A 22,006-nucleotide genomic window follows, 5' to 3' on the forward strand; every position below is an offset into this window, starting at 1 on the left:
AACAGAAATCATAAGTTTATTATGGCACGTGGTTCAAAAGCACAATCATGCAGTTTCAGTCTATGGATGTCCTTCCTTGGCAGAAAATTAAATAATAGTCTAGTGAAATTTGTTCTTTTACAGATTATCAAGGAATTAAGAATGTTCTCCAATAATCATGAGAGTCTGAAGCATGCTTACAAGGAAATTGGTGGAAGTGTCACAGGAGATGCATTTGAAGTAAGGATTTTCATAACTTATTTTAACCAAAGAAGAATACCTTTTTGTATAGAGACGGACCCAAAACGTATTGTAATGAGGCTAAAAAAGACATCTAGGAATACTCTACTAATTTTCATACAAACCTCCTCGGTTTCCTATAGGTTGCCTTCTCTTAATTCTGATTCTTTAAGTTCATAAGTATAATTTTGAACGTTGTTTTTTTAATAATCATAATGACTTTAATGTCATTTTATTTAGAAAATATTATATTCTCAGACCTAAAATATGTTCGACAGCTTTTACGATTATATCAAAATGGCTGATTATGGAGGGGTAATCGACTCCAAAACCAATAGCCTCAACTGGGAAATACTACAGTGATTTTATAGGGATACCACAGAGGGCTAAGCCTGGAAGAAAATTTAACTATTTTATGTTAGCATTCTCTGTAATCTCAATGTATAATATTATATATCGATGTATATTTAGATGTATATATATTTCGTAAGCATAAAAAATATAATACTTATAATATGTATTATTATTTTTTTTTTCAGAAATCTGGAGTTGTTTTGATAACTGATAACTTGGTTAACTACAGACATCCTCTTGGTAAATAATTTTTATTTTATCTTGATTTACTGCAGTCAGTGGCGCACCCAGGGGGGGGCCAAGGGGCCCTGGCACCCCCCAAAAATGAAAATTATCAGAATGATTTTAAACATTGAAATTGAAAGCCAATAAACTATACCCTTGGGCTTAGACAAATAAAAACACGGCAAAAAAAATGATTTGTAATAATTCTCCAGCACCCTTTCTAGAAAAATTTCTTAGATTTTAATTTCTAACACAAAAATTTCGAAACACTAATGTCAGGTTTTTTTAGAAACACAATCCCTAATGGAACTGTCAAAAAATTCTCGGTGTCCATCCGAATTCCGGAGTGGTGTAGGTCATGGCTGGGGAGGGCTGACAGAGCTCTAGCCTGGGGGCCCGGGCTGTGAGGGGCCTGGCGTGTCGGGTTGACCAGATAAGTGAGATAAACACACATCATAAATTAGCTTTAATAGTAAAAAAAGTCATGCTTCATGACCATGAACATTTTCAATTACTTATATAATTGTGCAATATATTTTTTGATTATTATGTGTCGATACTCGACAGCTCCATTATTAAAGTAGATGTATTAAAAATCGCCAATAATTCACTGTGTAAGTACCCTTAATTTGAACTGAAACACAATTTCAAGAACGTTAATGTAGTGTTTCACACTGCCTTTAATCTTAGCGGTAGGTAGGGGGGCCACCAAATATCCTAGCCTGAGGGCCCGTTGCAGGATGTGGAAACCATGGTGTAGGTACACCGAGTGCAATCGACAAAAGACCGATAAACGAGAAATTAGGCTGTGAAGAAGAAAAAGATCCTATGGGACTAATTAACATTCTCCTCCTTGGGCCCCCCTAATATTAAATCCTGGGTGCGCCACTGACTGCAGTTATGATTTTAATAACTTTATTTCTCATTTGAGCGCAATCCCCGTGCACCCAAAGTGCACACTCAAACCACACATCATGCGGTCTCTGCAGTTTAACTGCGGTATCGTCATCAGAAGAGTTATTTTATCATATGTTTGCCTTTAATTATCTCTGGTAGTAAATCAACGACATACCTACATTTTTTTACAGTTCTATCTGAAAACTGACCACTTAGAATCGATTACACTTGTATCAACTTATTAACCTATGTGATCCTTTACAGGAAAGAATGACAACGAATTTGGTGGAGATCTTCATGAAGACAGCACCCGTCCACCTCTAGCTGGACCGTATGCCTTCAGCAGACTTCCTGCACCGCCCGCACCTCGTTTACACTTAGGACAATTGCCCACGCCCACCTGGCTTTTTACCAACATTACTCTTGGGTAAATTGTTAATTTTTTTAGATTAGTCTTAATAGTCATGGTCTCTTGAACTTAATTTTTACTATGGGGCAGGAATAGGAAAGAATGGACTTTGCGATATTAATATACATATTAAACTATAATAAAATACATCAGTGGCGTGCGAGCCATAGATGCTGTAGATCCACCGCATCCATAGAAATAATCGATCATGCCAAATAGTACACCATAAAATAACAACATTGCGTCTCGCTTACTCTTGAAGAATGAGATTGGCGAGACAGTCAGCACCTTTACGTGTAAACAGGTATTATCTCAATTGTTTAAAAACACACTATTGGTACAAGTAAATCTATGCACGTGTACAGGCGCTATTAAATTGATAAGTATATTCATTGAAGCCATTAAGGTGTGATGAGAGGGGGGTTTAATTAGGCTTTTCAAATACCAAATGGTAGGTAGTCAAGTTATTACTTATTAGGGTAGTAGTGCATGTTCTGGATTATAATTACAAACGTACCCACAATATTTTTAACTTTTGCTGTGTAAATATTTTATTTTACCATCAACCTCTTCACGGCACTACTTGGTTCTACAGAATTTTATTTGAGATATGCTGCTTTAGGCAAACAATGTCGAATTTTGTAAAATATATTATTTTAATTCCATTGCAGAAGTGAAGGCAATGGCGTATTAGGACGTAGAGTGTCCGCTGCAGCTGGCTCCTCGTGGTCGGTGGGCGGATGGGCCATCCACAGAGCCAAAGGACTGGGACTAGCCAACGCCGCAGTGGCGTCTCGCTCGTCGACCAGACCTCGCCTCTCTATAGCGGTCCCGGTGGCGATGCGGTCTGGCGAAGGCTTAGCCCTCCCGGTAACATTCACTCCCAGGCCAGGGAGTCAGAAGGAAACGGAAGCCGAGATTACTTTGCATAACTCCAGGCAGGAGTTTATGTTTGAAGACCCCACCAACGAAGTGGACAATTCTCCGAGTGAGTAGCATTATTCAATTTTTTCGAGTATCTCACTTGATGGAAAATTTCATTAAAAAGAATTTTGCATTCTTAAATCTTGTTTATATTCAGTGTTAATTTTTATTTTATTTAATAATTATTAGCAACTGCCAATTGGTAATAGCTATAAATTTTGATTACTCCTGACACCATCTATAAAACATGTTTGTAGGTAATATAACATTACATTGATTTGGTTGAGTTGATTGCCTCTTCATAATAGTTGGGATGGTCAAAGATGTGAATTCGAATTTCCCTCAGTCCAATTTTTTTCTAAGGTTTTTACTCAGTTTTGACATCATTCATATTAACCACATACCTGGAAATTATTTCACTAAAGGGGAGACTTTGTATAAGTATAATGGTTAGTGTCCAATAAGAACATACCAAAAATCAACACTCACTGTGCTACGGTCGCCATTTTGGAAACTAGTGAACGATTTTTAGTTTTTTACTATATAATGAAAGAATCTTTAATAAGAATATTTTTTCGTATCTGAAACGGTTACCGAGATGAAGTTCTGACTTGACCCTCTGTCATCCATATAAAATCTAAGGCCCAAAGGATTATACTAGTGTCACCTCTGAAAGGAGGGGGAGGCGTAGGAGTAGCGCTGGAAGGATCAAAGTAGGTAATAATACACAACAAATAATTCACAATTCACTGAAAAATGATAAAAAGACAGCCTTTACACCCTGTGTCATATTTCTGACAATTTCTGGTCACAGAAACAGACCTTTTCTAGGTACATGCTTTGAAAGGGGTTGTGCATTTGTTGTGATTATTATTACTGCATTTTTTTGCTTGATAGGTATATATTTTGATATATCTGACCTACAAAATGAACACAGACATATTCTTATAAATAAAATCTTAATATACATAATTTTAAACTAAATACATTAGACATTGAATGGCTTGGAATGAATGAGTTTATAGGTATTTAATTATTATTATGCATGACTTTAATATAAGTAGGTAAGTGCTTTTACTTCTTTTTTTATAAAGCTAGGTCAATGATTTTTTTATGCTAGGGATGAATTTAATGGCAAGGCTTCTGATAAAATTATTAATGCTGAGAAAGTAATTATTCTTAATACCTACGTATTTATGAAATAATACTTATTTAGATTAGACTTTGTTGGCTGAGTTTCTAAAGGATGACTATAAAATTTTCATACATCTAAGCTTACGGGCTAGAAATTTGTCTCGCAGTCGATCTGCTCATGTTTGCATGAATTCGCCCAATGATGATTCAGGCCTCATGGCCTTGGATCCTCTGAGGATGCCATGGTTTAGGCGGTATCACTAGGTACCTACTTATATCATATTAATTTTAATTGACACACATATCATAGTGCTTATGCAAAGAAACGTGAAATACTGAATCAATGAAAATGTGAGAAAATAAATAAAATTGTTATTTATTTTATAACTTTTGTTGCTTTTAGAACTGGAACAGTACCGAAGGCAACGTGTGAGCGCACCAGCAGGAAGGTCAGCGACCGCCGTCTTCTTCATCTCCGTGCCAAGAGTGGAAGAGAAGAGGACCATCACTCTGCAGCTCACCGCCACTGGCATGGGTACATCGGAAACCGTCGAACAGGAGTTGACCGTCTATGTAAGATTGATAAAGCATATTACATAATAATAATGCATTAAGTATCTCATCATTATTATCATCTAAAACCCAATGTAGGTCTTGGTCAGAACATTATTTATTCTTGACAAGACAAAAAGTTATTTTTATTTTATTTTTTTATTTGTTTCTTTATTAAACACCACAAAAGGCCATGAAGCCCAATAATAGTGGTTAAACTCCCGGCTTGAGGAATTAACATATTAGATTATGTAAATATATTTTAACCTCACCGGGATCGAACCCAGAACTATGGGATGGAAGGCCAGTGCCTTACGCACTACAAAGATCTTAACTGCATTCTGGCGAGCTACGAGTCCCCCCCATTATTTCATAATATATACACGTATATATTGTAAACAAATAACATTAGGTCAACTTATTACAGTATACGATCGAGTGAGATTTCTTGGACATGGTGGGTTTGATGTATTTAAACACTGCATTTAGCATGTTTACGTTATGGGTTGGTAATAAAAATGACGTGCTCGCACGCCCAGGCTTTCTCAACTCCCATTTTGCAAAGTCACACAGGCACTTTGTACTAGCAATCCAGTGACCGGGTGGCTAATGCCTCTATTAGTATAATTTGGAATTATGTCCTGAAAGGGCGGGAATTTTGAATAAATCAAATTAAATTTGGTCTGTTTAGGTCAACCTATTATTTAATTAGGCCGTTATATCACGATGGTAACAATATATATCCATTATAGTGTGTTAAAATATGAACGTTCCAGCCGGATGGAGAAGAAGAACATACGCTTGCCGGAGATCTTTTAGACTTGAGTTCAGGCCCCGGAGAGTCCAATTTGACAGTGCAGCTGAAGCGTTGGGCACCGAGAGGCCGTGATCGGGCCAATAACCAGTCTTCTCTGCACGAGACCATTCTGGAGGCTGTTGTCGCAGGCTCTATTCTAGCACCTGCACTGCAGCGATTGCCCAAAGCTTTGGAAGCACCTCCTGCTAACGGATTTGACAACATGCAACCATTCGCGGGGACAGTTCTACTTTACCAGGCCCTAGAGGTAAAAACAAGCTAATAACATCTTGTACTTGTAAACCATTAATTTTGTATATTAATTATTTAACACTCTGCTTAAAAAAATTCTAAAAATTAGTATATTTTTGAGTCCAAATTGCAAATGATTGTATCGTTTCCAGGGGACTGGGCAGTCATCAGAAGCTGTCAAATTCAAGTCCATCGAAGTGATGCAATTGGCGTACCAGCAGCAATTAGCTTACCGACAGCCCGATGGATCCTTCAGCGTCAAGCCTCATCGGAACGAAGAAGGCAGTGTCTGGTAATTAATTAGGAAAACCTAACAGAATTTTGTAGTTTATCCACTTTTGACTAAACGTCATGCTTATTGATTTTATATATTCTCAGTGAACCATGTGAATAATTTATTATATTCACTTTAGTAGACTGGACCTTGGATACTACTGCGTGATCAAATCTATACAGCATTGGAAATCTATATATTTTTACGCGAGTCGTCAGGCTTTGAAAGCAACCAAATATAATAATTACGTTATACCTACAATTAGATATGTACTTATAGAATTAATCAAAAGGAAGTTTATCTCTACGAAATGTTTTATCAAAACAATAAAAATTATGGAAAAATTGATGCAGGCCATCGAATAGTGGAAGTTATAACGACAAATTTATTTTTACGAGGAATGGTTCGTCGAAAGAACAAACATCACGTGTAATTTTATGCATTTTTATATGGTTATTTTTGTTCTGCTCGTATAAGAGCAAGTATTGTATTATAAATATTTTCAATGTATCACTATTGGCTGAATGTATGTATGGGAGGAGGTCAGACAACTGATGAAATACGCTGTAAAAGCAAGTGTGAAACATAATAGGGCTGCTCTAAATCAAATAGGTACACATTTATAAAACATGTGAATTTACCAGATACAGGATTTGATCACGCGACCCACGGCTACTGTGGGTATACCTAATATAGTATTTTAATGTTTTTACAGGGTAACGGGTAATACTGCTCGTTGGCTTGGAGCCGGCCTGAAGATAGACAGTGTGGGAATTCAACCGTCCGTGGTGCATGCGGCTCTCAAGTGGCTGGCCATGAAACAGAAGCCGGACGGCCACTGGCAGGAGACGGAAAACTCAAATCGGGACGACATTGTGCAGCAGGACGACCTCACACTCACCGCCATTACTCTGCAGGCTTTCCTCGATACAAAGGTATAAAATAATAAATTATTAAATTTCGTCCTAAAATCCAATGAAAATAGTATATTTTGACACTTTGCAGCACTGGAATTATTTGAAATATGGCAACACTGCCAACTGATAAATAACCTCAATTTTTTGAAAGAAGAGGCAAATAATGAGAGACGATTTGCTGGCGGTCATTTTTTTTAATAGAATTAATAATGAGAATGATATTTTAAAACTTCCTATTTTTTAACATTTGTATACAATATATAATACTAATTAAAACTTTGAACCCTGAGCGGAGCAGACCCTGGAGCGGAGCCGGAGATTAGGTCCCGGAGTGGTGCAACTCAAAAAAGGGTCCACTCCAACGCTCTGGTATTTACATAAAATCAAGATTGCCACGCCAAAAGAGGATAATTGACAATTTGAAATAAGAATTTTATTGATTTTATATATATAGGACTATCCTACCAAAAAATAGTTGTAATGAATAACTTTAGTTAAATTAAATGTAAATGAATGAACTGTAAAGAATAACTTTTGCTGACACACTTTTGAGACACTGAAGATGACATTCTAAATAACTCGTTCGCCAAAATGTCCCTTAAGTCTTTTGGGTTAGCAGTATACGGAAAAGCCCTAGTAATAATTTTATTTATCCATCGTAATAATATACAAATTTTCAGTTCCTGACCATGGAGGAATACTCAAATGTGGGTGCTCGTGCGCAAGACTGGCTTGCCCGCAATGTGGAAAAAGCCAACGAGGCAGGCCCTGTGGTCCTCGCTCCCCTGGCTGCTGTGCTGCATCGGGCAGGACACGCCAAGGCATCTCAAGCCATAGATCTGTTAACCGGAACTTCTAACTCTTCAGGTAAGCACTTTTTGTACGATCGATTATCAACCATCCAACCCATCATGCAGAGGGTGAGTGCCCGCAATTCAGGGGTTTCTTATCCTTTCTATGCCCTACACTCCTAGGAAATGTTTGATTAATGTTCGCACCCCTTCAAAAGTAATGTCATATTTAAAGATAAAGTAAATGTTTTATTTTTTGGACTAGATATTAGTATGGTAGTGGTATTCAAACCGTACGTTAGGGGCCCGATACCTGGAGTCGTTGCAAGCTATTTCAAAAATATAATAATAATTAATGACAATTTGAATACAACATGCTGATTTGTGATTTGCCCTCACAATGGTGAAAATGTCAGCCAAGCAAACCAGCATTTACCATTACAATGCCCCAACCGCGTTGGATGAATGGTAAAGTGTACAAATTCGCAAATTCACATGTTGCTTTTGTGTTTGGACCCAGCGCTCGAAATGGACTGAAGTTCCGCTCCGGTTTGTAAGCTCCATTTGCAGAAATGGCGTTCTAGTTCAGGAATTATTATGAAAGCAATTACGTAAATTTTCCTAAAGTTTAATAAGGAACTTATAATTAATAGATCGCAAATAATTCATTATTTATTTTATAAGTTCAAATCAGTGACGTTCTGTAGGGGTAGATAAACTGTACTACTTATAGGCGGAATCAAAAATAAGCAAATATAATAGTAGTATCATTTTTAATAGTTAGTTTTTGTTTCGCCTGCGGCTCTGAAAAACCCTGGCCAAATCTTCAGCAGTAGTATGTTTGTACGTATGTAGCAGCAGTCAGATGTTTGACTGTTATTGCATTTATCCATTTAAGGCAGGTAGGTATATTGCAAAAAAAACTCGCACTATAATATTTTAGGAAAACTATCAAGCACTCCGGTTCATACAATTTTCTATTTTGAACGCTACATGGACCTAATAGGTTGAGTAAGTGGTCAACATCCATTTCTTGTAAAAAAAAAACCTGTTATGGATCTTATTATTAATGTTTATGTAAACTATGGGCAACTACCATACCATCGAACACAAACAAACTCTGTACTCTGTACTCTGAGCACTGAGAAATATTTTTTTTTCTAGATGGTCGGCGCTGGTGGGACGTTTCAGGTGAAATATTCAGAAGTCCAGCTCTGGGGAGAGACGCCTGGACAAGCGAATGGGCTCTCCGTGCGCTGCTGCCTCCTCCTACCCTGGCTTCGCCTCCTTCCCGTGCCGCGATAGAAGTGGCACGGGCCCTCCTCGGCTCAACGCAAGCGTGGGATACCCCTCTTTCCCCGGCCCTGGCGGACCTCGCTGTGGCCCTGCCACACGACACGCAGGCGCAAGTCGAGTTCCGATGCCCGTCGGCTGACGATAAGACTGCGTTCAATGTCGACGGACGAAATAGTTTATTCGTACAGAAGGGACAGGTATTGTTTACAGCTAATTATGAACATTTATTTATTCATATAGCGACAGTTTGTCTAGACCAGCGTATCTTAACCTATCAGCCGCGACCCAAAATTGGTTCGAGTATATTTAGTGGGTTGCGAAATATTCTCAGCAAAACAATATTCTTGCCAGCATTTATAGTTTACAATATTCTGGCAACACTGTTTAACGTTGACGTTTCACGCGATCGCAGTGGTCAAAACTAATAATTAATTCTTTCGAGATGACATTCTCTTTTCTGTTTCTCTGTTACTTTTATATTATAGTGTGCTTATATCAAAGTTCTTAAAATTTATTCTACCAACAATGGCAAAACGTGAATACAAAGATGCATTTTCAGAGATAGGTTTCACCTGCATTAATGATCGCAGAGTAGACAAGCCACAATCCAAATTTAGAAATAGACTGCAGCCAGAAGAAGACCTAAGATGCAGCCTGTCTAATATAACACCAAACTTTGATGAGCTCTCAAAGCTAATCCAAAGCCAAGGTATATTTTTGGAAGTATTTTAATGCAAATGTTCTTTTATTCAAAATAAAATACTGCCACCTTTTAAATTTTAAAACAATTATAATATCAGTGTTATATTATTTAGTAAGACAAACCAATACTTTTAAAATCAATCCTATTAGTTTGTATCTACAATAATATAAATAATAATAATAATAGAAATAATAGAAAATATAAATAAAATTTATCACTCACCTGATCGGCAGTGTGCGAACTTTCTAATCGGAAGCTCTATGGATTGATCGCGCCCGCAGCGTTTTCGACTTCAGATCAGCGGTATTCACTCTACTAGGCGTTTTCATTCAACGCACGTAAAAAAGTTTCACTTATAAAAATAATAACCACAAAACAATAATAAGTATTCACTACAGATAATGTTTAACGATGCAAATGGATGAGCGGTAGAGTGTCCACTTCTGAAGCCGTGGATTGTGGTTCGATATTCCATTTCTAATAAAAAATTAAGGGGGAGCTAAGGATCCACATCAGATTGTAGAGCCAATGATAAATAATAATGTGGATAAGAGTGTGACATTTAGATTTTTGAATAATTTAACTTAACAGTTAATTGAATGAGTTGCACGCAGGTTGTTAATGAACGTAAATCATATCTATATTTCTGTTCCCAGGCTAATCCAAATGTCATCACTTTAACATGTTAATATATTTTTTTACAGGTCCGCCGTCCTCACTGTGAAGTATCGGCCACAGGTCAAGGTGTCGTATTGGCAGGAGTACGAGCATGGCGACGCACCAATGTGACAGGAGCTTGGCCACGCTTCACACTCGACCCGCGAGTCGATGCAGTCTCCACCACCCATCATCTGCAACTCACTGCATGCGTTGGGTAAATAATCTACATATATAATTATCCTACAGATTTTTCCATTTTGGCAAGCGATTAAGTGCCTTATTTATTATGTCCGCTAGGTCCCAAAAAAATTTCCATCCCCCATTTTTTTTTCTATGTTTGCTTGTTATTGTTTGCAACCAATGAAAAATATTATAACCCAAGGCCATCAGTGGCGAAGACTCCATACTTACTAGGCGATTATTATTTAAAGCCAACCTTCTTAAGAAAAATAAATAAAAGCCCATAGGGAAGTTTTCATAAAAACTTTTAGTAGAAAATCTGGAAATAAATAAAAAAAACTACAGCGCCACCAACGCATATAATTTTTATTAAATTTGGTTCACAATTTTTACAACGTTTTCCTTAGCTCGTATTCTTATTTGTCCGGTACAAATCTTGCAATCGATTTTTAACTAACTCCCCGACTAGCTAGACATTTGAAACATTTAGAATATATCAGAACATGATGCCAATGCATTTTTTTAATACTTTTAGCCATCTTTAAGTGGAATTAAATTCATTTTCAGTTAATTCTGTTTTGTATGAAAAGTTATTTCGACACCATTATCGGTTGCTAGGGGTCCTAGCAACTAAATTATTAATATATACATGCGTTACTATGGAAATCAATATGACATGTCAAGTACAAATTTTTTTGATCGTTTAAGCTAGTCAAGTCAAGTTTATATAGTTCAACAGAATTTAAAAACGTTGTATATAAAAAGTTTTTTTATCTTGTAATTATTATAAACCTTAACCAGGCCCCAGGAACTTATTACAGCAATAATTATAATTTCTTTCAATGAAATATAGCCTTTAATAATTTTACATGTGATTTACATTTTACATCAGTAGGTATAAAAAACTATGTGTATTTATTTTCCCATAGCCTGATTGTGGGAATTAATACTCATTCATTGGCCGATAAAAAAAACAACTATATTGTATGTGGGAAGGATATTACCATGACTCAAAAGCCTCTGTTCATCATCATTCTAATTATTAATAATTACAAGATAAAAAGATTTTTTTATATACCACATTTTTAAATTTTCTGTTGAATCATATAAACTTGACAATTCCATGTATTAATAAATACTTTTTTTGTACTTGATAGAAATACTGAATAAATATTATAGAATACAGAAATGTCATTTTGATATTCATATTGATTTCCATAGTAACGCACTTATGTATTAATAATTTAGTTGCTAGGACCCACTTAGCAACCAATATTAGTGAGTAATAAATATTACTTTTAACGATTTTTTTCCGAAACATACAAAACAGAATTAATTGAAAATGAATTCCATTCTGCTTAAAGATGACCAAAAGTATTAAAAGAATGCATTGTCGTCATGTTCTGATATAATTATTCTAAAAGTTTCAAATGTCTAGCTAGCCGGAAAGTTAATTAAAAATCTTGGACAAACAAGAAAAAATCTGTACCTGACAAACAAGAATACGAGCTAATAAAAATGTGGTAAAATTAGATACCGAGAGGGAGAGAGTAAAATGATTATATGGCAATTAAATTTCTTTCTGTATGGTATTTTTCCTCTCTTCTTGAAATTGGTGAGGACCCAGAATGCCAAAATGACTACAATGACTAAAATACGTATTACAAAATACTCTAATTTTCGGTTGTTTAGGACTTGTTAGTTGAAGAACATAATTTGATATCACAAATAAATTCCGATTCACCAAAAATGTCTCTCAATAATTGGTTATTTATATTTTTTAATTTGATTTCAGGTTTGTGGTGTCGCAAGGTGAAGAAACTAGTGGACCAGTTTTGATGGAAGTAAGACTTCCATCAGGGTTCGAATTCGACCTTGACCTTCCAGCATTATTGGTAAATTTGATGTTTAATTAATGACAATAAAAGTTGCAAATAATATTAGGTAGCTATTGTTAGAAATTTTCCTATAATTTTAATAAATAAATTTCATGTTTTAAAATAAGTTTCAACATTGCAATACATAATCAATATTATCAGTTTCTATGAAACTGCTGAGGACTGTCTAGAGAAGTTAAAAAAATATCAATACGATACCAATATGGAAATTTCGTTGTCAACCATTGATCGCATCATAATGTGATACTCTTTCTCTTGTTGCAGTTTTTAAACGTTTCAAATTGACGATTACCATGCATTAGAATATTTCCAATATTTTTACTCCAGATGGAGCATATAGGATATTATTAATTAGAAAATGTTTTTTAATGTAAGTAGGTACATTGTTCGTTGTTCGACAATAAATTTACGTATCGTAAATAATCTATCATCAACAAATTACATACATCGTTTTGAAGCTATTGTTGCAAACTCCCCTCCATATTATAGTGACTCTGATGGGATGTAACCAGAGCTGTTAGAATCCCCAATTTTTTAAAGGTTCAGTCCAATCAAAGGTAAAATTAGAACCCAGGCTCCAGAGTCTATTCCGGTTCTTTGAAAAACCAATATATTTATCTACTTATAGGTAATTTATGATAATTTTATTTTAATTTCATTGCACTGATGAATTTGTGTGAATGAAAATTGCAACAAATTGCGCTCATTCTTGTAGTGCACACGTACCCGTGATGAATTTCGCACTACTCTGCTACACAATAATCAATGATGATCTTTAAAATGGCGATTACAGTATCTTCCAATAATGTGATGCATCCATATACGTCACCTGTATTATATAGCTTTCTTATAATATTTTAACATTAAGCATCGTTTGTTGAACAGGCCGGAGGTACTGTAAGATCTACTAGCTCGGTAGGGTCTTGGCTGCGCATCTCCCTGTCTCCTCTGTCAGCTCGGGAGAGATGCATCACCTTACGAGCGGCGAGAAGGTACGCCGTATCCAAAGAGAAACCTGGTGTCATTAAACTACTCGACTTGGCAGATCAGAGTAAGTCTTAGTACCAAACTACCTATGCTTAGTACGATAATTGAAAGTAACTACATTCAATTTATAATATAGTCAACAGTGATCATAATAGAAAAATTTAAAAACTGGATCACTGGGTAATTTTTCGAAAATATTCAATTGTGCCCAATATTTTCGAATCGCAGATTCGAAGACAGCCAAAAAATCTAATTTCTATGAAATAATATACTATGTCAAAAATTGTAATATGAATACCGGAAACTTAAAAGGCTGTAAGTGCCAGGAATTATGAAAACAGTTTTATTTCGGAAATGGATAGGATGTGCCAAGGCCAATGTCCTACAGAAGGGTACAAGTGCCACTGATGCCCGGAAATAATTCTTAAAAATTCCAGAAGATGGCGTTGGTTGTACGAATTGTATGATGTATGAATTGAATATTTGAGTGTATTTTTAAATTCCCTCTACCTTCTTTTTTTGAAAACACCCTTTTACATTTCCGGTAGGTATTCATATTTTCTTTTACTCTTTATTTACTGCCCTCAAGCAATGTATGGTCAGCTTAATCCTATTGTAGAAAACTCTTATTATTAAAATTTATATTATTTATTAGAACAACTTTGTATCATTAATAATTATAACTACTGGGGTACGTAACGCTTAAATTAACAGACGCTAAATGCAATAGATTTTTTTTATGAGAATCACTCATGAAAAACAAAGTTTTTTTGCTGATGTCCAAAATTTGATAAAAATTTAAATTGTCTAAAAAAAGCTCATTGTTGCTCGTAAAAAATAGAGGTTTATGACATGTCATAAATATTATTATTTTACTATGCGTCTGATAAGTTATGACCAAAATTAATTGCGATTTTCAATTTTTACGAGACGGGAGCAATTGTTTTGAAGATTTAACTCAACAGAGCTGCACACTGATCATTTTGAGCACTTTATAGTGACATTATATGCAATTTAGGGAGGCCTTCATCCAGCAATGACCATGATTTATAATGATGATAATACTAATTGTTAGGTTAATGTCCTGGTCCTTAAGTTAAGGTCCTGATTCGTATAAAATTATGTAGAATAAATTAATTGTGTTTATTTTCATTAATGTTTTTCTATCTGATTCTCTGTTTGAGTTATCTATTGGCTAAACTTTGGTCGTGATTGTTTTCTCTCAGGATATTAACCTTCAACTTACGCATTTAGCATGCCTAAGATTGAGTTTTTGTTCTAAGGTGGGCGCAATAAATTAAAGACTTTTTGACTTTGCAGGTAGGCGAGCGCGCGTGTTCTTCACCGCTCATGGAGGAGGTCCTTGCGACGTGTGCGCGGGAGCGTGGTGTGCCGGGGCATGTGGCGCGGCACAGCGGCAATTCTCGCCTAATTCTCCCAACTCACCTGCTGACTCTCAGTCAACGCCCAAATCACCCTCAGCTGGAACTCTCTCCTTGCCGTCTGCCATCCTCACGACATTACTAATCTGCAGACATCTAATCACATTGATATAATTAATGCTCATGCATTTAAAAAAGATACTCATTTATAGTCGAGTGATAAAATAAATTCTAACTCGAAACAAATTCATGCGTTGGCATTATATTTTTATATTTCTCATTGATTGTGGTATGTCCATTTGGTTAAAACCATGTTGTCTAAGAGACAAAATACAAAATTGTAAACTAAAATATATGTAAATATGGATAAACTAGGTTGACTAATTGAACGGTATTATGCAACAAGGAACCAACCATCAACATGTTAAAATAGAAGTTAGTGCTATAATGTGGTTGCCATAAGAGTCAATTTGTTACGAAAAAATGCCTCGTGTATAATTGAACATTACTGCCATCTATCATTGTAAGAACCAACCAATTCATCTATGGACTGTGTCAATTTTACAACAAAGAATCAATACACATTTTTGAAGCAAAAGTTAAGTGGTCAATATAAATAAATAAAATAACTCCCAAAATATTTGTTCATGAATACCACATTGTTTATCAACACATAAAACTTAAAGGCATTTATCTCAGAAGTAGATTTTTGTGGATTGGTTCTTTGTTGGTTAATACCGTCCAATTAGAAGAGCAGTCTTGAAAATTATTTACCAATTACCCATAATTCATAAACCAATTAAATCGTTTCGACACTTGCTTTAATTGATTCATTAACATACAATGTGTTGCTGGTGTTAACAATTATAAGTAAACAAAAAATATCTATTGGTCAGCTTATTGGCTACACTAAAGTCTTCTCTAGTATTTTCTTAGTTAAAATGTCACCTTATACTAATAGAGATTGTATTAGGACATATACATAACAAATAACATTCCTTCTAATTTTTTATCATAAACTCATCTGAGTAGTAAATTGTGTACAAAAAAATTATGTGTGTGAGTATTCACATTTTTTTTGCATAGATAAATGAACTCGCCAACATATTGTGGCCGCGAAAGAAAGTACCTATCTAATAAATAAGTATGTAATTATTTTTATGTAAATTGATTATAAAAAGGGATGTCTCTTCAAATGTATAAATAATTACTACATACATATTTACATTAGGTATGTTTTTGTTATTTTGTAACACAGTGATGAGCAACCTTTGAAAAAATTTAATTCTAAAATCTTTTCGGGGCAACATTTTATACATAGTAGAATCTCACTAATCCGGCAATATCTAAAACCTAAAATCGAAAACAGGAATATAAAAAAATGTACATAATATTTTGGCTTTCATTCAAGATGTATTTCGTACATGTGAATTTAAAAAGCAGTTATGAGACATTAAAAATGTTATCGTGAGTTACGAGGCACTAGGTATAACCCACTTCAGATAGTGCCGGATTACTGGACATACTGTACTTTTGTATGAATTAGTAAGATTATACTGTACTTACTTGCACAATTATCCAATTCAATTATTTCACAAAATAAAATATCTTCCAACAGATTATAAAAAAAAATCCTTTTTAGTCCAAAGAAAATCATTGGTCAAACCGTAGGTTGCTCATCGCTGACCTACAAGATGGTTGAACTGATTAAAAAATACCAATTCTAACCATTTTTAACCTACTAATCTTTGTGAAACTTCCCGTTTTGTACAAAAAATAAACTATTGTAAAAAATATATTATTTTTATTTTTTAATAAAAACAACATAACAATGTGTTTTTTTTTTCATTTAAATCTTAACCATTTAAAGTCTTTTTAATGTTGTTTTTTTATTGTGCTGTGTCTATAAATCTGGGAACCCTGAAAAAAATGTTTCCATTGTAATTTTATTATCTCTGTAATAAAAGAAGATAAATTCTCTGTAATAAAATTTTACACCTCAGAAGTTATTAGAAAAAAAATATTGAAAAAACATTGGTGCTGAGCGAGATGCGTATTCCAGGTAATATTCTTTACTAATACCAGCAGCATTTTCCATATTTACACCAAAATTCACTGTATAAAATATAAAGTTTAATTAAAAAAAAGATATTCTGACTATTTAAACTCAATCACACTGTGGAATAGCCATCAGTTAATGTATTACAAAAGGTTTATATAAATCCCTTTGGTTATGGTACAAAATATTAAATCTTCTAAATATGAAAATTATTGAATAACTCAAAGAGTGACCCCTAACACAAAATGGTTAGAAAACACTGCTTTAGACTAATACTTTCTTATAAAACTTAACTCAATAAAGGAACTACCTCGTAGTCAGACCATGTACCCACCTAGTTCAATCGAATAGCTCACTTGACTGATGGAGCTTACAGCTAACCATCTAAGTGTAAGCAAGGCTACTGTAGTGAACTAGGTGAATTAGATCTCTTGATGAAGCCAAGCTCGACTCAATTCTAATTGATTTTGACATGACAGTCGAAAAGTGTAGGCATGTATCAGATGATAAAAACGTTCATTGAGTCATGCAGGTGTCGATGCAGTGCAGTTCAACGTGAGGTGACCTCATTGTTATTCTGGTGACTTCGGCAGATTTTGCTAACTGACAATGTTCGGTATAAGATTCAAAATGTGCTACGGGATGGGAGTATCGGTCTGATAACATTTTAAACACCAAGAAAAACGACAAGTCACACTTTTTCCCATAGCGGCAGCTTACTGTGATGTCACGTGATAGTAGGCGACATGCACTTCAATTTGATCAGAACTTTTAAGCACATTTTGAATTTTGAAACTAACATTGTCAGTTGGAAAAATCTAAAAATCTGCCGAAATCACCAAAATAACAATGAGGTCACCTCACGTTGAACCGCACTGCATCGACACCTGCATGACGTTTTGAATGTTTTTGTTATTTTCTACATGTCTTCACATTTTTGAATCAGCGCTCGAAATGGAAAAGTTTACGAACCGGAGCGCTCAAAAATTTTAACATTATAATATTAACATTAACATATTAACATGGTTATCAAATTTTATGGGTATTTTACAAACATAAATGTGCTAGATTTTTTGTTATATGGCATATCTAGCTCAGACGGTCAAAATATTTTAACCACGAGACGGAGCGATAACTTTACAGATTCCACGAACCGGAACGGCGCTCCGGTCCATTTCGAGCCCTGTTTTGAATCATGTCAAAATCACGTTTTTTGTTTTTAGTGGTTGGCACTATGTATTTTTTATAAAAATATTGTTTATGATTTTTGTTTAGGTACAGACCTACAAACTTATCGGAAGAATGGGAAGGGGGAGCCACTGTCGAAAACTACCCAATCAAGACTCGTAACTAGACAAAATCTGGTATTCATTGACATTTTCAAAATGGGGTCCTATGATAGTTCGTAGTTCCATTTTTGGCCATTCTACAGATAGGTTTGTAGGTCTGTACGTAATTGCTGTTGCTATGGCTGTTGCTATGGGTCCGGTGGTTTGGTTTTGTTTATGTTTGAAAATGGATGAGATTTTAATTGAAAAGGTCAGAGAACATGAAGTTATATACCTAGGTACAATCATGGATCGTCTGATTATCGCAATCAGCATATTCGCCAAGAAGCATGGGAGGAGGGAGCTACGAATGGCAGATAATTAAAACAATGCTGTTGTAGGTTATCAGTTTTTATTATTGGATGTGCTGAAAGTAAGATATCCATCTTGTATCTTGTAAACCTCACAAATCCCATTTTGTCTACAAATTAAAAAGAAAATTGAATACCAAAAACAGTGTGAATAGTTTACTTAAATAAACTGTATAAAAGTACATATTAGGTATATTATATTATAAGAATTTAAAGACATTTTGATAACATAACAAAACTACATAGGTACCTGCATGGCCCCCACAAGGGGGGGGGGGGCTGACAGGGCTCTAGCCTGAGGGCCCGGCGAGGCGAGTCGATCAGATAAGTGAGATAAACACACATCACAAATTTAGTTTAGTAGTAAAAAAAAAGTCGTCTGCCGCTATTATCCTTCAACAATATTATTATTTTAAAATATGTAGTTCTACGATACTATTTTTAATTGTGTATCAATACTCGACATCTCCATAATTCAAATGGATGTATTAAAATATACAATAAAACACTAAATATAGGTATATACCTATGTAGGTACATATTAATTTTACCGCTACACAATTTAGAAAACGCTACTGTAGAGCTTTTTTCCTTCGCGATAGGTAGGGGGCCCCGCCAAAGATCCTAGCCTGGGAGCCCGCTTCAAGATGTGGGGCCCATGGGTACCTGACACGTCCCTGTTACAGGCGGGCTTCTCCCGGTGTAAAATAATCATTTAGTAATTATAAGCCGTAACGTAACCCTGACCTCTAGAAACGGTTTTATAAAACACCTAATCTGATTCCTTGTTCAACTGCTTAATATTTTATTCTTAGGTAAAGTCAGGGCTCGAAATGGAACGGAACGCACCGGAGCGCCGTTCCGGCTCGTGAAATTTGTAAAATTATTGCTCCGTCTTGTGGAAAAAATATGTTGACCATCTGAGCTAGATAGGCCATAGAATAGAAAATCTGACACGCTTATTTTTATAAAATACACATACGATTTGATGATTATGTAAATATCTTCAGAAAATTTGTCGAGCGCTCCGGTTCGTAAACTTTTCCATTTCGAGCGCTGGGTAAAGTCCTTCGTCCGGTATATGGAAGTAACATGCCGGACGAAGATGAAAAGTAAACACTAAGGTAACATTAAAGTATGAAAGATGATGTATGCAATCAATAGTTTAAGTGTGTGGCCTCAGTGACAAGCGTTCTGCACAGCGCAGCGTGCAGCGTGGAGGACAAACACATGTTACGCAATGCAGGTGGCCTTACTGGCTATGAAAAACAGCAGGGGTGTTTGTTACAGCGCGCTGACGAGCGCGCGCGCTCATGACAAACCAGTTTGAAAAGCGCTTAGTTCGGCGCGCAAATTATTTTCGTAATGTCGTTCGAAGAAATTATTTCTGAAATACAATCTATGCCTGAAATATGGCTGTGTTCTCATCCTCTTTATAAAAATAGAGTAATAACGGGTGGAGGGAATTAGTAAGAAATTAGAATCAGTAAAAGTCGGAATTGAAGGTAAATATTTTTTTTATTTAGTATAAAGTTCGTTGTATTATTTCATTACAAATTTATTCCTGTGTTATTCTGTTTTCCCAAAAATAGTTTGAAAATTGGCGTCGTGCATCTCGCGCTGCGACGGAGGTACTGTTGTTTCGTCTATTACCTGATAATTGATTCGTGGTTGATGCTGTAGAAATATTATTTATTACGTTATTATTTTTGAGAAATAACATCCGCATCGTGAAAAATGAATAAAGGTCTTTAATTCTTGGATAACCCTCGTATTAGCATTTATTATTTTTCAATAAAGGATTATAATTATAAATTTGCCTGCCTTTTTTATTGGCTTTTTAACTTTCTGCGTAGGCACCTTGCGTCGCAACGTTTTTAGTGTGGTCAAATTGGTAGCCACATAAAAATTACTATTCAGTGCGATGGTGCATTGGTGTACTGCTGGCGAGGAAACTGGGGGCCCGTTAATATCGCTACCTTCGTATAATGAATACATGGGCCAGTGCACTCGAAAAATTGTTGACACGCTTTGGCATATTACTCCGCATTGCGTGCATACCGGGAGCGTTGGTCCTCCTCTTTCAAAGGCAGACAAACGCATGTTTTTATTCAAATATAAAGCGGCGCATGGAGATAACCAGATTGACTCCAGGACATTGGACTTCTCAATTCTTAACTGGACACTTTAGTTTGCCTCTAAACTGTCGGTTTGGCTTAATAGAATCTCCGACTTGCTTATTTAGAGGATTGCAGGATGCCGATCACATCCTCTGGGAGTATCCTCATATGTCAGTTGAAAAGGAAGAGCTTCTCAAGTCGGTCCGACCCTCAGATGGATTGGTCGGTCACTGCGACTTGCTATGTACAAGGGAAAATTACTCAGCTTTCAAAAAGTTTCCGGCATTTTATGGCGAGCTAGAGTGTATTTTCTTATCGAGATGCAGTGCTCTGCAACCGGTGTCCCGCGAGACGATGCTAGGTGTGCCGCGGTGCATTGCTTCCAAAAAAAAAAAAATTTTTTATTTTATACAATAACTCGCAATTAATACTGCACAAATTATTCTAATAACCTTTCCCCGTTTCATACGCAATCTCTCGATAAAAAGTCACGCGACCATTTTCCGTTGAGCTGTTGCAATGGAGCGTAGAACTGTATATTATAAGGTTTCACATTCCGGGCGTGAAATAAAAATATATATGATAAATACTCTCATAATAATTTATATTTTAACAGCGCCTCTCTTGATTGTGTTAACTTGCAGCGAAAGTGGAAAGAATATACCAAGGACCGGCACACAGATACTTGTTCTTTTCAGATATTAAATGGCGATTGGAGATAACCATGTTGACTCCTGACCATCACATCAGTCAATTTTTGACAGGCCACGGTGGGTTCGCCGCCAAGCTCTTTGAGCTTGTACTTGTTATCCAACCAACATGTCCATGTGGCGGAGAAAAACAGGATGCGAACCACATCCTCTGGGAATGTTTGAGTTGCGTACATGGCTGATATATTTAAGCACCGGAATGAACTTAATAAAAAAAATGCAAATATATTGACACGCTCCGAAAAATCAGAAGGATTCAAAAATAAACTCGAACTTTGACAGAAGTAGTTAACACAAGGATCTCAACAAATGTAGGTACTAAAAAAGTCTACCAGATCACGATTGAAAACAAGTACTTAATTAATTTTGGATCTGGCTCAAAAACATTTATCTTTGCTGCAAAATAAATTTGATCTCTACTTTCATACAATCAATACGGAGCGATACGACTGGATTCGAAATTCTTTTGCAACAATTATTCTAATTAAAAAATATGCTAAGCAGTCCGTACTTGAAGGGTCTTGACTAAGAACTTTGTGTTGCTCTTTCAAATATCAAGCCAAATATAAAACTTTTAAGTTCATTGAAACAAGCTCAGGTATCACATTAATTAGTTTTTTTTTTTTTT

General features: G+C 35.6%; 1 protein-coding gene across 1 annotated transcript in view; it reads left to right on the top strand.

Moving 5' to 3' along the window:
* LOC147066482 (CD109 antigen-like) overlaps nucleotides 1–16,686 on the top strand; it is a 40,873-nt gene extending 24,187 nt beyond the window's left edge. The window contains exons 11-24 of the mRNA XM_085955495.1: nucleotides 124–219; nucleotides 759–813; nucleotides 1,960–2,122; nucleotides 2,776–3,092; nucleotides 4,566–4,735; nucleotides 5,491–5,778; nucleotides 5,915–6,054; nucleotides 6,752–6,971; nucleotides 7,634–7,820; nucleotides 8,909–9,237; nucleotides 10,448–10,617; nucleotides 12,379–12,478; nucleotides 13,367–13,532; nucleotides 14,789–16,686. Coding sequence (XP_085811621.1) covers nucleotides 124–219; nucleotides 759–813; nucleotides 1,960–2,122; nucleotides 2,776–3,092; nucleotides 4,566–4,735; nucleotides 5,491–5,778; nucleotides 5,915–6,054; nucleotides 6,752–6,971; nucleotides 7,634–7,820; nucleotides 8,909–9,237; nucleotides 10,448–10,617; nucleotides 12,379–12,478; nucleotides 13,367–13,532; nucleotides 14,789–15,024 — 2,637 coding nt within the window. The 3' untranslated portion in view covers nucleotides 15,025–16,686. The remainder of the gene's footprint in view (nucleotides 1–123; nucleotides 220–758; nucleotides 814–1,959; nucleotides 2,123–2,775; nucleotides 3,093–4,565; nucleotides 4,736–5,490; nucleotides 5,779–5,914; nucleotides 6,055–6,751; nucleotides 6,972–7,633; nucleotides 7,821–8,908; nucleotides 9,238–10,447; nucleotides 10,618–12,378; nucleotides 12,479–13,366; nucleotides 13,533–14,788) is intronic.
* Nucleotides 16,687–22,006: the final 5,320 nt, after the last annotated feature.

This window comes from Rhyacophila brunnea, unplaced genomic scaffold (genome assembly GCF_057557595.1).
Source record: "Rhyacophila brunnea isolate RB1 unplaced genomic scaffold, BYU_Rbru_1.0 scaffold_5, whole genome shotgun sequence".
NCBI lineage: Eukaryota > Metazoa > Arthropoda > Insecta > Trichoptera > Rhyacophilidae > Rhyacophila > Rhyacophila brunnea.